Source organism: Macaca thibetana, chromosome 11, assembly GCF_024542745.1.
Source record: "Macaca thibetana thibetana isolate TM-01 chromosome 11, ASM2454274v1, whole genome shotgun sequence".
Taxonomy (NCBI): Eukaryota; Metazoa; Chordata; class Mammalia; order Primates; family Cercopithecidae; genus Macaca; species Macaca thibetana.
The window spans coordinates 11,817,843-11,833,450 of NC_065588.1; the positions used below are offsets into that span (position 1 = coordinate 11,817,843).

General features: G+C 44.0%; 1 protein-coding gene and 1 long non-coding RNA gene across 3 annotated transcripts in view; one reads left to right on the forward strand and one right to left on the reverse strand.

Annotated features, from left to right (window-relative positions):
* Positions 1-8,587: 8,587 nt before the first annotated feature.
* LOC126930798 (uncharacterized) lies at positions 8,588-11,456 on the reverse strand. The gene is made up of 3 exons (XR_007717681.1): positions 11,324-11,456; positions 9,655-9,720; positions 8,588-8,847 (listed from the first exon to the last, which is right to left on the reverse strand). It is a non-coding gene; the product is annotated as an uncharacterized LOC126930798 (long non-coding RNA).
* A 922-nt stretch (positions 11,457-12,378) lies between these two features.
* ETV6 (ETS variant transcription factor 6) overlaps positions 12,379-15,608 on the forward strand; it is a 248,238-nt gene continuing 245,008 nt past the window's right edge. Inside the window, exon 1 of one of the 2 annotated variants that reach the window (XM_050748231.1) lies at positions 12,379-12,685. In XM_050748231.1, coding sequence (XP_050604188.1) covers positions 12,653-12,685 — 33 coding nt within the window. In that variant the 5' untranslated portion in view covers positions 12,379-12,652. The remainder of the gene's footprint in view (positions 12,686-15,608) is intronic. The other variant, XM_050748232.1, reaches the window with a different exon arrangement.

The following is a 15,608-nucleotide window of genomic DNA, read 5'->3' on the forward strand; positions in this document are numbered from 1 at the left end:
TGCCTCCTGGAAGACACTACTGTAGCCCTGCAACATGTTGCCACTCAGCTGGTACCACAGCTGAGTCTCCAAAGAGCCACCCACTATCCTATCAACCAACTACCTAACAGTGATGAGGAACATGACAAGCCCAGTGGACTTGATGAGTTCTAGCCCATTGCTATCATTGGCTTGGCATAAAATTAGTTTCCTGGTCAGAAGCAATGTGGTGTGGAATACCACGAGGGTGAATATGGCATTTTGCAAGTTCAGAAAGGATTGTTTTTCCAGGAGCATTGCAGGCCGAAAAAAATCCATATTCAGTTTTGCCCATGGGAAGAATTTCCCTTAAGCACTGTACCTTAGGGTGCCCCTCGAGGGCCTGCAGTGCTGCAGCTGTCCACTTTTAGGTGGTGCCAGCATGCCTTGAAAAACCATCTGTAATCAGGCCTGAATTTTCTCTTCCTTAGTAAAGTGGACATAGAAACTTCCCACGAGGCCACGGGTGTGGACTGAGAGAGAGAAGGCAATTTAATATGAATAAGAGCCATAGGAATCTGAGCCAGTTACGCATGCAGCTTACTTATGCCTTTGGGACCTACATAAGCCCAATCTTGGATATATTATTTCCACTTATATTGGAGTGCTGCTGTGGCCGCCCAACCTGTGGCTTAGTGGGTCAAATAACATCTAGTTCATAATGGGGAGTTCATATTGCATAACAACTTGGTAGTCCAAAGTCAAGCATTCAGTCTTTTCTAGAGTTCAGTAGCAAATGAGAAGCTATTTATTAAAAAGAGAAAGTTAATCTTTAGAAGATGGCACATAGCTTTGCTTCCCAGTCCTAAAGGTCTATACTATACCTCACAGATAGGGTCCAGCCAAAGGTCCGCACAGCATCCCAATCTGTCAGAGACATTTCAAGTATCAGTGGATCTTCTGTATCAAAGGGCCCCGGGGCAGAGGAGCTGGCACGCAGCGTGGACCTGTTGAAGAGCCTTCCCTTGTGTTAGGCTCCACTGCAAACTGGAAGTCCACTAGCAGTTGAGCTTCTTTCTTTGGGGTAGGGCTAGATGCAGCAACTCGTTCTTCACTTTTGAACAGGTATCTTGACCATGTCCCAGATCAGACGAGGCAGTCACTGAAGTGGAGGGCTCCTAAACTTTGGTGGAGTTGATTTCTCGTCCTCTGGCTATTTGCTACTTCTTGCTTATCCAGTCCAGTCAACAGCGTAGCATCGCCATAATTGAGTAGAATAATAACTTGTGGAATTGAGATGCAATCAATGTCTTTTCAGACTAGATTATGACAGAGAGCTTCAGGGTTGATAAAGGCTCGAAATAGGACAGTGGAGGGGTAGTGCTGGCCCTAACAATTAAAAGCAGTTATAATCTTTACCATCCATCCTTCAAGCCTTTTATTGTAGCACATTCTCTGCATTCCCTCCAAGAATTCTCTACTGCCTTTGATTTACTATTTTAGCAGGTAGGCACAGTTCTAGGGACTCCTTCCTGGACTTTTCTATCATAAAATCCCTTACCGCCCATAATATGGTTTAACTGTGTCCCCACCCAAATCTTATCTTGAATTGTAGCTCCAATAATTCACACATGTTGTGGGAGGGACCCAGTGGGAGACAACTGAATTATGGGGGCAGTTTCCCCCATACTGTTCTCATGGTGAATAAGTCTCATGAGACCTGATGGTTTTATAAGTGGAAACCACTTTTGCTCGGTTCAGATTTTCTCTGTTGTCTGCTGCTATGTAAGATATGCTTTTCATCTTCTTCCATGATTGTAAGGCCTCCCCAGCCACACTCTGGAACTGTGAGTCCACTAAATCTCTTTTTCTTTATAAATTACCCAGACTCGGGTATGTCTTTATCAGCAGTGTGAAAACAGACTAATACAGCCCATAATTTGTGGAATCAATTTGGGGAATCTGCCATTTGCTGAATATGTGAATTCCACCTCTGCATTTTAGAACTGGGAAAATAATCATAGGATTCAGGTATCCACCAGACCCACTATGAGTTGAACTCAGGCCAAAACCTCCACTTATTTCCTGACCTCCTAAGGCCCTACTGTGACTGGCGCACCACAGTGACATCTTGGGTTTCTAGGAACAGTGCTAGTGTGCAGCAATCCTCCCAAATTCTACTTATTTCCCCTCCCACAAGGTACAATCACACTGATAAGTGGCCACAGATCCCTTTGGGAAAGGATAGTAAGATTTACAATACATTTTTTGCAGTCTAGCAGCATTCTTCCTCAAGAGGCCTTGCTTCCCTTTGATTCAAGAGGCTCTGTGTCTATGGACTGGATCAGGTGCAGCAATCAGCTGAGGATCCAGGACTGCTCTGGAATTTAACTCAGACTTCTCTTCTCCACACCTAGAACTTTTTTGTGTATATAAATTGAGTAAGACTTTAGTAACCCATCATTTTAGTTTCTCATTTTATATTTTATTTATTTTATTTTATTTTTGAGGCAGAGTCTCGGTCTGTCTCTCAGACTGGAGTGCAGTGGCCCGATCTCGGCTCACTGCAACCTCCACCTTCCAGGTTCCAGTGATTCTCCTGCCTCAGCTTCCCAACTAGCTGGGATTACAGGCCCACGCCACCATGCCTGGTTAATTTTTTGTTTTTTTTAGTAGAGACGGGGTTTCACCATGTTGGCCAGGCTGGTCTCAGACTCCTGACCTCAAGTGATCTCCTCACCTTGACCTTAATTCTAGGGATATCAAAATAAATTAGCCAACACCAAATGTCAAACCATTCGGATTATCACTTTAGTTCTGCTGTCCATTATTACAACCACGTTTCTCTTGTCCCTAGCAGTAAAGATGGTTACGTGATGTCACTTGGTGCCTCTCACTCCAGTAGCCCACTATCCCCAGTGAATTGTCGGATGATGGCAACATTAATGGCTTACAGAGAATGGCTACTATAGAACTTCAAAAGGATTCTGGTGTTTGCTTCAGCAATGCTTTCTTTCTTTTTTTTTTTTTTTTTTTGAGACGGAGTCTTGCTATGTCGCCCAGGCTGGAGTGCAGTGGCCGGATCTCAGCTCATTGCAAGCTCCGCCTCCCGGGTTTTTACGCCATTCTCCTGCCTCAGCCTCCCGAGTAGCTAGGACTACAGGTGCCCACCACCTCGCCCGGCTAGTTTTTTGTATTTTTTAGTAGAGACGGGGTTTCACCGTGTTAGCCAGGATGGTCTCGAACTCCTGACGTCGTGATCCGCCCGTCTCGGCCTCCCAAAGTGCTGGGATTACAGGCTTGAGCCACTGCGCCCGGCCTGCTTTCTTTCTCTTTATTTGTCTTTCTTCCTTTCTTTGTCTCCCTCTTTTCCTCTCTCCTCTTCTTACCCTCCCCCGCTTTCCTTTCCTTTCTTGCTTTCTTTCTTTTCTCTCTGTCCCTGGCTTTCTCTTTTCTTTCTAGTGATGAGGCCCTAACTCTTGCACAGGCTGGAGTGCAGTGCCAAAATCATAGCTCACTGCAGCCTTAAAATCATGGGTTTAAGCGATCCTCCCACCTCAGTGTCCTGAGTAACTGGGACTACACATGTGCACCAACCCACCCAGCAACAATGCATTTCTTAAAGCTTTGATAAAAGGAGACCCTCCCAGGTCCTAATGAAGGGATCTTACACAATAAATCCACTCCAGCAATACTGCCTGCTTGTCTTCTGGATACCTTCTATTTATAGCAATGTGAGAAAAATTCATGAAAAATGTAGTTTTCAGGTACTACTTAACAGAAAACAAATGGTTTCATTGTGTGTGTGTGTGTGTGTGTGAATTTTGAATAATATGAACAAGGACTAAAAATAGAAATTGGAATAATGAAGTAAGGATTGTGATGGTTAATTTTATGTGTCAAATTGACTGAGCCAAGATGGCCGAGTAGCTGGTAAAATAGTACTTCTAGATGTGTTTGCGAGGGTGTTTCTGGAAGAGATTAGCATTGGAATCAATAGGCCGAGTAAAAATACTGCCTTCACTGATGTGGGTAAGCATCATCCAACCCACTGAGAGTGTGGAGGAAGGGCAAATTCTGTCTTCCTCTTCCTGAGCTGGGACATCCGTCTTTTTCTGACCTCAGACATTGAAGCTCCTAGTGCTCAGACCTTCAGCCTTAAACTGGGAGTTATGCCATTGGCTCCTCTGCTTCTCAGGCCCTTGGACTTAGACTCAACGATACCACCAGTTTCCTGGTTCCCCAGCTTGCAGATGGCACATCGTGGGACTTTTTAATCTCCATAATTGCACAAACCAATTCCCATAATAAATCTCCTCTTACATATCTATTTATCCATCCATCTATATCCTATTGATTCTGTTTCTCTAGAGAAACCTAATACAGTGTTTTAGCAGAGATGAAAGATTCAATAGTGAAAATAGCTGAACTACACAAGTTTGGTGGTGGAAAAAGGGACATGGCAAGAATCCAAACCAGAAAATTGTTACTAACTGGAAATATAGAGGAGAATCTGTGAATAAAACAGAAAAAGTTGGCAACAGGCAATATATGAAGCATAGAAGAGATCAATATGTCAAAACTTATTTTGAGGTTCATTAATTCGAAGGTTAACAATATGGTGGCGTTGGTAAGAAAGGTGGCAAAGCCATAGAGAGAAAACATATGGAAGACAGTAGTTTGAAGGTCAGGTACAAAAAGATGTGACAAAAATTGTGAAATATTCTAAAAATATAGGTGCCAAAGAGTGGGCTGATGGAAAGTTGATTAGTATATGCAGTGACTTTATAATGTGACAACTTGGCTAGGTTGAACTACATTCCCAGAATTCCCTTTATGATTCCAGTTATGGTGGGCCACAGGGAGAGAGTCTGGAGTGATTTGGAGGGTAGATACAAAGCAGCAAACATTTTTTAGCTCATGCACATGGTCATTTAAGTGCTGGCTCACCTCATGGGAACGAGCCAGTGACTGGGGCTGCAACGACTCCACATTTGAGATGATCCTTCTTCAGCTTCTGCAACTCCTGGGCCAGGTATGTGGGTGTTTAGTTCCATGGCAAAGGACCCCAGCTTGTAGAGAACACCCAGGCCATCAAGGTCAGAGGCAATGAGAATTAACATGGGTTTTGGTCCACTCTCACGAGATCCACTTCATGCTTTTGAGTTCTAGTTTGTCATTTGTTTCACCCACTTTACATTCATCTCCTCTTCCCAAATGGCTGCCTTAAATATATTTTATGATGTTAGTCAGCACGTAATCAAAGAAGCAGAACACACACACACACACACACACACACACACTTCTGCTCTGATTGTATGATGACTGTATAATAAAGGAAACATATAGCTTAGGGCACTAATTCTCAATATTTGAAACTCCATGTCTTACTTGGATAAGCATACACACTTCTCCTCTTCTCTCCCTTTTCATCAGTTATGAGAGACCCTTCTTAAGGAAATATGCCCATTAGGTTGAGGAATTTCTGGTCTGGCATAGATATAGCCATGGTATCTGCTTTTGTAGTTTGTATTGTTTAGCATGCAATTACTTTCATTTTTCAAATATAACATTATATGATAACGACTACAAATTCTCAAATAAAATGCATCCACTTCCACGTTTGTTTATTTATTTATTTATTTATTTATTTTTTGCGACAGAGTCTTGCTCTATCGCCCAGGCTGGAGTGCAGTGGCATGATTTCGGCTCACTGAAACCTCCGCCTCCCAGGTTCAAGCAATTCTCTGCTTCAGCCTCCCAAGTAGCTGAGATTACAGGCGTCCGCCAGCAGGCCCGGCTAATTTCTGTATTTTCAGTAGAGACGGGGTTCCACCATTTTGGCCAGGCTGTTCCTGAACTCCTGACTTCGTGATCCACCCACCTCGGCCTCCCAAAGTGCTGGGATTTCAGGCGTGAGCCACCACGCCCGGCACTTCCACATGTTCTTAAATGTTCATCCTTCCCCACTCTTTGCCCCTCCCCATCACTCTTTTTGGAGAATAAAGGTTAGACATACAGGTTTGTGTGTAGAAAATCCTAAGAGATCGTAATTCACTCTCTAACACCCAAAACAAACCAGATAATCTAAATAATTATAGTTTAAAAAAATCACAGATATGACAGCACAAAGAAACATAGGTGAACTAACCTTCAGAAAGCGACAATCATTCATATGAGAGGAAAGAGCCACAGTTCTCATCCCTGACTGAAATGGAAAGAGGAGGAATCACCATAATTAACGGTAAGGAGAAAGCAGCCTAACTTTTAACACATTTTAAAGTGTGTGGCTGATGTGACAGGTTAGAATCCACAGGAGCCATAGGCACAGAGCAAAACCATACTACCTCGCAATTATTTCTCACTGATATTCACTAACTCCCGGGGTAGGACCACAAAAACAAGGGCAATAAAGAGTTATGAAAACTTTCAGAGACACATTGGGGTTTCAGCTAAGAAAGACTTGTAGAGGGGCAAGAGAGCTGAAAGAAAATCCCCAAGCACTCCAGGCCGTCAGCTAAGAAAGACTGGTGCAGGGAGGAGACAGCAGGAGCAGAAAGATCTTCCCCTAAGACCTGAAGCTAAGGAGGACACCAATCAGGTGAGAGTAACAGCTCTAAGACGGTATCTGCTTATAGGAAAAATCCTAATCTTGCCTTCAAAATATTTGAAGCCTATGGTAAATTGAATCAAACTAAACTTGAATCACAACCCAAACCCAGCCCAACTCCAGATCATATCAACTGAGCCCCAACTTCCTTCTTGGAAGACATTTTTTAAATTTAATTTTTAATTTTTAAATTTAATTGTCGGCCGGGCGCGGTGGCTCACGCCTGTAATCCCAGCACTTTGGGAGGCCGAGGTGGGCGGATCACGAGGTCAGGAGATCGAGACCATCCTGGCTAACACGGTGAAACCCCGTCTCTACTAAAAATACAAAAAACTAGCCGGGCGTGGTGGCAGCGCCTGTAGTCCCAGCTACTCGGGAGGCTGAGGCAGGAGAATGGCGTGAACCCGGGAGGCGGAGCTTGCAGTGAGCTGAGATCGCACCACTGCACTCCAGCCTGGGCGACAGAGCGAGACTCCGTCTAAAAAAAAAAAAAAAAAAAAAAAAAAAAAAAAAAATTTAATTGTCTACTGTATTTCTACATAAAAATGTCCAGCACATGGTCAAAAAATATGGAAACACACAGATACACATAAAAAAGGAAAATATGGGCCAGGTGCCATGGCTCACGCCTGTAATCACAGCACTTAGGGAGGCCAAGGCAGGCAGATCACAAGGTCAGGAGATCGAGACCATCTTGGCTAACACGGTGAAAGCCCATCTCTACTAAAAAAAATACAAAAAAAAAATTAGTTGGGCATGGTGGCAGGCACCTGTAGTCCCAGCTACTCGGGAGGCTGAGGCAGGAGAAGGGTGTGAACCCGGGAGGCGGAGTTTGCAGTGAGCCAAGACTGTGCCATTGCACTCCAGCCTGGGAGACAGAGCAAGAAAGTAAATAATGAATAACCTGTAATCCCAGCACTTTGAGAGGCCAAGGCGGGCGGATCACAAGGTCAGGAGATCGAGACCATCCTGGCTAACACAGTGAAACCCCGTCTCCACTAAAAATACAAAAAAATGAGCTGGGCATGGTGGCAGGTGCCTGTAGTCTCAGCTACTAGGGAGGCTGAGGCAGGAGAATGGCGTGAACCTGGGAGGCAGAGATTGCAGTGAGCCAAGATAGCGCCACTTCACTGCAGCCCGGACGACAGAGCAAGACTCCATCTCAAACAAAACAAAACAAAACAAAACAAAACAAAAGAGGATTACATAGGCTTAACAGTAAATTGGAAAAAATCAGAGGAAGGAAACTTAAAAAGAAATAAGTAGAAAGCATTCAAATTGAAACAAGCCAGGTGTGGTGGCTAGCACTGTAATCTCACTTTGAAAGCTACGACAGGAGGACTGCTTGAGACCAGAAGTTCGAGACCAGCCTAAGCTGATCTCAAAAAAAAAAAAAAAAAAAGAAATACAAAGGGATAAAACAGAGTATTTGAGATACATGGAACAATAATATATGGCCTAATACTTGTATTAAGGATAAAAAAGGAAACAAACAGAATGGGTGTAAAAATATTCAAACAGATAATAAATGACAATTTTCTTTTTTTTTTTTTTTGAGATGGAGTTTCGCTCTGTCGCCCAGGCTGGAGTGCAGTGGCACGATCTCCGCTCACTGCAAGCTCCGCCGCCTCCCAGGTTCACACCATTCTCCTGCCTCAGCCTCCCTAGAAGCTGGGACTACAGGTGCCCACCACCACGCCTGGCTAATTTTTTTGTATTTTTAGTAGAGACGGGGTTTCACCGTGTTCGCCAGGAGGGTCTCGATCTCCTGACCTCGTGATCCGCCCACCTCGGCCTCCCAAAGTGCTGGGATTACAGGCGTGAGCCACTGGCCCGGCAGTGACAATTTTCTAAAACTAATGAAAGATACCAACCCACAGGTCCAATAACTGCAGCTGACATCAAGGAGAAAAAATGATAAATGCAAAGAAAACCACTCCTGTGTACATCATAGTCAAAATTCTGAAAAACAAATTTAAAGAGCAGATCTTCAAAGCAGCTACAGAAAACACACTGTACACAGGGGCACCAAAATATGAACTACAAGTGATTTTCTTAATCAAAATACGAAGTCAGAAGATGAATGACATGTTTAAAGTGCTGAAAGAAAAGAAAATGTCAACATAAAATTTTACATACAGTAAAAATACCCTTCAAAAGTGAAATAAAGACATTTAGAGGCAGACAAAAGCTGAGAGGCTTCTCCAACAAACAACACACAGGCAATGCTGAGCGAAGTTCTTCAGGCCAAAGGGAAGACACCAGATGGAAAAGCAGATCTGCAAGAAGGATTAAAAAAGTACTAGAAAGGATAAATATCTGGGCAAATTAAAGAGAGACATATTTTAATACATTCATTATATGCATATATTTACAAATTTCTAAATACCATAAAAATACAAGGTAAAATGAATTTTATAACATGTAGAAGTAAAATATAAGACAACAATACAGAGGATGGAAGAGGGATAAATGGAATTACACTGTAACTTTTTAACAGATTCATAAAACAGCATATTATTTAAAGGTAGACTGTGATAATAACATACGCAAATTGTAATTTCTAAAGCAACCCCCATATTTAACATAAAGAAGAAAATCTAAAAAGACAATCTAATAATTTAAATGGAATATGAAAAAAAAAATCCAATTTACCCAAAAGAAGTTCTCAGAAAACAAGGAACAGAGAAACAAGCGACAAATGGAAATGAATGAATGAGAAGAACTTCCCTCAACCACTATTATTGAATGCCGAATGGCTCTGCCAATAAGCTTTTACTACAGACTTGATAATGTTTCTTTATGAATTTAACCTAAAACTACAAGGCAAAATAGAGCTTGCATGCAAAACTTAAAACTGCAGTAAAATCATTTTGACACAACTAACATTGTTTGAATCACAAATAATGTCAAGCTGTTTTACACACTTCTCATGCTGTCAAAAGTTAAAACAAGAAGCAAGATCTCCATTCCAACACAAATTTGCAGCAGTTATGTTTTTCTGAACTCAAACTACAGTACCAACAGTGTTTTTTGAATTTCAATGCAAGTGCAAAGGAAATTTTCATATTTAAAATTTACTTAACTGTGCAACTGAGAAGCTTCCATTTAACCTTCAACTGGAAGTGATTAATCTGCAATGTAATGGCATCCTAAAGGGGAAATATCAAGAGATTTTATAGAATTCTAATAGAATTTTAGAAATGCCTTCTAAGCAATGAATACACTCAAGTAAAATCACGTGCTCATGGGTTGATACCAGTCTTTGGCAGTACCTGTCTGGGTAGAAAGACATTTCAAAAATGAGGTACATAAAATCTCATAAAAAATCAGCATTAATAGATGAACATCTGCAGTCAATTTTTATGAAAGAACACTTTGAACACCAAGTGAAATGTTATTTCCCCCCAAAAGAATTCCATGCCTTTCATTAGTATACCTGTATTAAAATTGTATTATTACACTTTGAATTGATAAAATAAAAAACTGTGAACTTTTTTCTCGTCATGTTATGTAAGTATCTACCTGACATTCTCAATTTTGTCTCTCGGCCCACAAAGACTAAGGCATTTACAACACGGCCCTTTACAGAGACTGGCAACCCCTGGTCTAAATGTAGCTTTTGCTACAGTTGTCAACTATGTTTTTTGCTTTGGAACCACAAACAGTTTACTTCAAACTACTACTTCTATGAATCACTTGTAGACGTTGAGGAGGAGTTAGGAAGAAAAGTGAAGAACTAATTTAGTCCTGGGGTTAAATAATAATTGTAGCCAACTTTAACTGAGCACATATATTGTGCTGCTCTCTGCTAAGGAGGCATTTGTATATATTTTCTTATTTAATAAGATAATCTTATAAGCTAGGTACTATTTCTCCCCATTTTACAGAAGCTTAGTAACTGAGTTGTCAGGGATCACATTGCTAAGTGATGTAGAAGACATAACCCAGCAATGGGACATCTGAACCAATGTCTGCAACATCAATTATGAAAAGCAAAAGAATACAGATTTGTTAAAGGGAAGAAGGGGGTGGTCAAAGGCAGAGGAGTCGGTGTGGACAAGACTGAGATCTCTTGGAGAGTAGGACTACCAGTTGACAAACACTGTTCAGGTTCCTGGAGGCTCACAAAAACCAGTTCCCACCATCCCAGCAACAGCACTCTTTCCCACCCTAGCCTCGTTCGGAGTGATCTGATCAATGTGTGAACAAAAGTATTGTGTATACAAGTCTGAACACATTTCATAATATGGAGAGGTGAAGAAAAGTGGGTAGGCAAAATCTGTAGGGTGGGGAGACTCGGGGAAATGTGTCCTGGTTCGGTGCAGGTAACATATATGGGTATATACATATTTATACCATATTTAATATATTACTCAATAAAGACGAAATTACAACAAATTTCGTTTTACATTACACATCCACATATTAAACCCCCATATATGTGTTAACAAGGTTAGAATTTAAGTAAAATGATAATGTTCTCAGTTTTTTGTGGTGGACACTTCAGGGCAATTTAAGAGACTGTAAATAATAATAAAAATAATAAAGTAATCAGACCACTTGTGCTCAAGGCTAGACCCCTCAGTCCCAACGGCCTCAACCACCCTCAACTGCTTTTCCAACCAAATATTCCTCCCCCTGCAGGATCCCAGGGCCATCCAATCAACCGGCCAATGACGGTTTCACAGAAGCGGTCCTGGGGAGGGGTATTATCTGCAGGAACACGTCCTGCCAAGTTTGTAGTCGAGTCACCTATTTCGGTTGGTGGCGGCCGCTATTTCTTTAAAAGGGCAGTAGATTTCGAAACAGGAGGGGGGAGGTCAGGAAAAGGAACTCAGCTGCCTTTGATAACTGCCCTGCAACCTTCCCGTCCCGGAGCGCGTGCTCGGCTGGGGAAGCGCCCGCGGCCGCCGCATCCCCAAGCGGGCGCGCGGCGCCACCTCTTTCCGGGGCGCCCACCTTCCCCGGGAATCCCCCCGCCCGGCGGTCCCCCAGCGTCTGCAGCGCGGCCGCCCCGGCTTTGTCTCCGGCGTCGCGCTCGGGCGCCCGCTCTCCCCACATTTCCCCGTGTGCAGGCTGTAACCCGATCTCCCATTTCCTGGTGGATTCTCTTAAAGAGGCAGCGGTCGAGAAGCAGAACAAAGGCTATTGTTTTATTTCCTCCTTCGGATTCCGCGTCCTTACCGGAATGGCCCTTCATAGATAATTACTTTCGTTGCATCTGCGCTTAGGGAAACGTTTCAAAACCCTTGTGCAAATCGATGTATCCAAGAGATGGAGCCAGGGGAGGTGGGAGGAGTTTAATAAAACCTGTTTTGTGGTGTCTGGGGCCACGATGTAACGTTTTTTAAAGGTGTCTTCCTTAAGCCCGGAAATTGGCTCCGCCAGCGGGAGGTCTCGCGGCGTGGAGGGCGGGCGCCCGCACCGGGGGCCGGCCTGGGGGGCTGCGCCGCTCGCCCCGCTAGCAGCCGCGGCCTCGCGCGGCCCCGCTCCCCGGGTTTCCTCCGCCCGCGCCCCCGCGGCCGCCCCTCCCCCGCGCGGCTTTTATTTCCCCGATGCCGGGCTGTAACCCGAGCTTTTATTTCCTGGTGGCTCCTTTAAGAGGCAGAGCTCAGTGCTGGGAATTCACGTCAGTTTCTGCACTGAAACTCTCAAGATCAATGAGCAAAGAGCTTTCTCAGTTCTGCCTTTCAGTTTCTCTCTTCCAGGAAGGAAAACATTCGACAGAGCGAGGGAGAGCGGCGGGAGGGCGGGGGGCGGGGGCGCCGGCTGCGGGTGGGAGGAGAGACCGGGAGGCTGGCCGGGCTGCGTCCCGGGTCCCCGCGCCGCGCCGCGACCTGCAGACCCCGCCGCCGCGCTCGGGCCCGGCTCCCACGCCCCCGCCGCCCCGCGCGCCCAACTCCGCCGGCCGCCCCGCCCCGCCCCGCGCGCTCCAGACCCCCGGGGCGGCTGCCGGGAGAGATGCTGGAAGAAACTTCTTAAATGACCGCGTCCGGCTGGCCGTGGAGCCTTTCTGGGTTGGGGAGAGGAAAGGAAAGTGGAAAAAACCTGAGAACTTCCTGATCTCTCTCGCTGTGAGACATGTCTGAGACTCCTGCTCAGTGTAGCATTAAGGTAAAAATCTTCTCCCCTCCCTCTCCGTGGTGGAAACCCTGAGCTGCACCGGCCAGGGCAGTCGTGCTGGGCTCCTCAGAGCGGGCTGTTGCAGTTGCTCTGTTCGCAGTAAATTATTTGGGGCGCGAGGGAAGGAGATGCAGTTCGCGGCGGCGGCTGTACCCTTTAGCGTAACCTTGCTACTCCCCACCGCCGAGCCCCTGCCGGCTCCTCGGCCCCCACCCTCTTGCTTTTTGACAATGAAATGCCGGTCACAATTGGTCAGGAGCAACCCGGATTGTCTCCAGAACTGTAAAACACCCCCGTAATTAGTGCGCTTAAAAAAACCCCCAAAAACCTGCTCCCTATTCCTACACCCAACATGTGACTGAAATGTAACTTTTGTCCCCGAGGGGTGGTCTTCTTAGAAAAAAAGTTCTTCAGTCCCAGCTGCGATAGAATCTTTTTCTTTATTTTTTTAAAGGACTCTCTGGGTCTGATCAGACATGATTTTTTTCCCCCTCGTCTGATTGTAATTGCAAGTGCTGTCGGAGAGACAGTCCTGGTGTCAGCTTTTCCTAGGCATTGCACAATGAATTTTTTTTTTTTTTTAACCAAGGTGAATAAAGTTGCTGAATAGTTATTTTACTCTGATCCATATGAAAGTTGAGCAATCCCAAAGTAGAAAACTCCTGTGATGCAGGGAGAGGAAGAACTAAGCAAACCAGGCAAAATGACCTTCTGTGTTTGACAGTGCAGAGAGGATATCTAAGAGCAGCACCCTCCCAGCTTTCTGGCCGGTTTTGCAGTATTGTAAATGCAGGGCGGTGGATGTTTGTAAACACACTGCTGGGCTACCCAGTAGTTGTGTGTATGCATGTCTATATATCTGTAAAGACTGTGGTGCTGCGGTTTGTTGCTTCTGAAAAGTTGTTGTAAAGTTTGCCACCATTGGGAGGCAGGATGATTTATCCGTCTACCCCAGTTATTTTTCCCATCGCTGCATTTATTGTACACTTTATTCATTTCACTATTCCACCAGTACCCAGGTAGAAAGCCTTCCGCCCCTGTGAGAGGCTGAAGCTGCTGAAGTTTTGTTTTTGGTTTGGCCTATTTAATGTATGTTCATTGAATGGACATTACAGCAACAATGGACAAGTAACCTGTTTTCTTCGTCTGTGGGGAGTTAGAAAAACCCTTCCTGTTTTAACACTGCCTTTCAATTAGAATCTGTGTAGGGGAAACGCAGTAGTTCATCATACAGGGCTTACTAGGTTTTTTATAATTAGAATCACATTTTGGTGTTTCTTACCAGAGAACATTTTCATGGGTTTGAGGAGAGGCTAATGTGAAATCAAAAGGTGTGTTGGGCTTCTTTGTTTTTGCCTCACAAAAATGCCCAATGGAACTTTTAGGCTTTTGTGTTTGTACATATCTGGAGGTAGCAGTATGTCTGTGGGCATGGGGCGTGCCACACTAAAGAACTTGGGGTACTTTGATATTAATACTTCAAAACCAGTTTCTTTTGTGGTATAAATTAGATTCTACACCCAGTTCAGGAAAATCCTGCGGTATAGGTAATCTGATTTATTTGATGCTTCATAACATAGAGGTAACTTAAGACTAGGGTATTCAATCAATAAATTGTATTTAGCTCAGTGGCAATAAACCCAACATCAGGAAAATCTGGACCAATTACAGATCAGTAACTTTAGGACAAAACAACAAAAAGCAATGCTTTCTGTGACCTTTCTTGATTCTCTTCTAAACTGCATCCCCACCGTTCTGATGGGCTTATGGTGGTGTGCTGGCTGCAGACTGCTACTGAGTGGTTTGTTTCATTGTGCTCCAGTCGGAAAAAGAGTACAACAGCCCTTTGCCTTACTCACATACAGAACCAATCCCAAGCAAAACGCTTTCTTAAATGCAACATGAAAATTGTGTCTATAATTTGCATATCATTTTTTCCTTATTGCTTACAACTCAGTTCTTTTAGGGTGCCTCTTTTCATTACTGTGTACTTCTATGTAATTAAAATAGATTTAATGTTCTTTACCAGAAAGGAAAGAATGACTTTTATTTTGGATTGTTCTTAATGGAACCAGTGTGTATTTGCGTAGACTGCATGTGTCTAGGTGAACGTATGTGAAGAGTATCTTTCCATGGAGTTTGTTTAATTCACAATGTTCCAATAATAAGCACTAGAGATCAAGGACTGGGATTATTCCGGGTCATCTGAAATGTTCTGGTGATGTGTGCTGCGTTTCATTTAGTCCTTGGGATGTGGTACTGTGACTGCATAATAAAAAATGTTTGCTGGTAACCCACAAGCAAGTTGCTTGCTTCTAGAGTCCAGTAAACAATACGCTTTTCTGTGTAGTGAAGAACAAATGTTAGAGGTTTTCAAGGATGAGCTGATGAGCCTGATATACCGAACTCATGTGACACAAAAGGCTCTTACTATGGAGAGATTTCTCCCACTCCTTCTCTCCACTCCTGAAACCGTCCTCACTTGCTTTCATTCCTAACAAGTAGTGGGTCAGCAGGCAGACAGTTCCTCAGCGGCTGGTGAGATGCAGCACAGAGTAGCCTGACCAGAGGCAGCCACAGAGGGAAGTACTTTGTTTATTTCTGAGCATTGCCTGCTCTGTTAAAAAAGAGGAGTGTCCGATTTGGGTGGAGTTTCCAAGGTGAAAGTTTCTGAATTGGTCAATCAGTGACGCCTTTGTAAAGATGGCTCATGTGGTGGCAGCTCACAGTGAATGCCTGATAAGGGCTTTTCTATTTCTTTTGCACTGTATAAGTTTGCTCCCATCACCTGGGGAAGTTAATATCAGACACACACTTTTTACAGTAGAAGAGAAGTTGACTACTCCAAGGGCACCGAAACTCTCACTGAGCCTTATTGTTTCTCTACACGCAACTTGCAGAAAGCAGGAGTGCT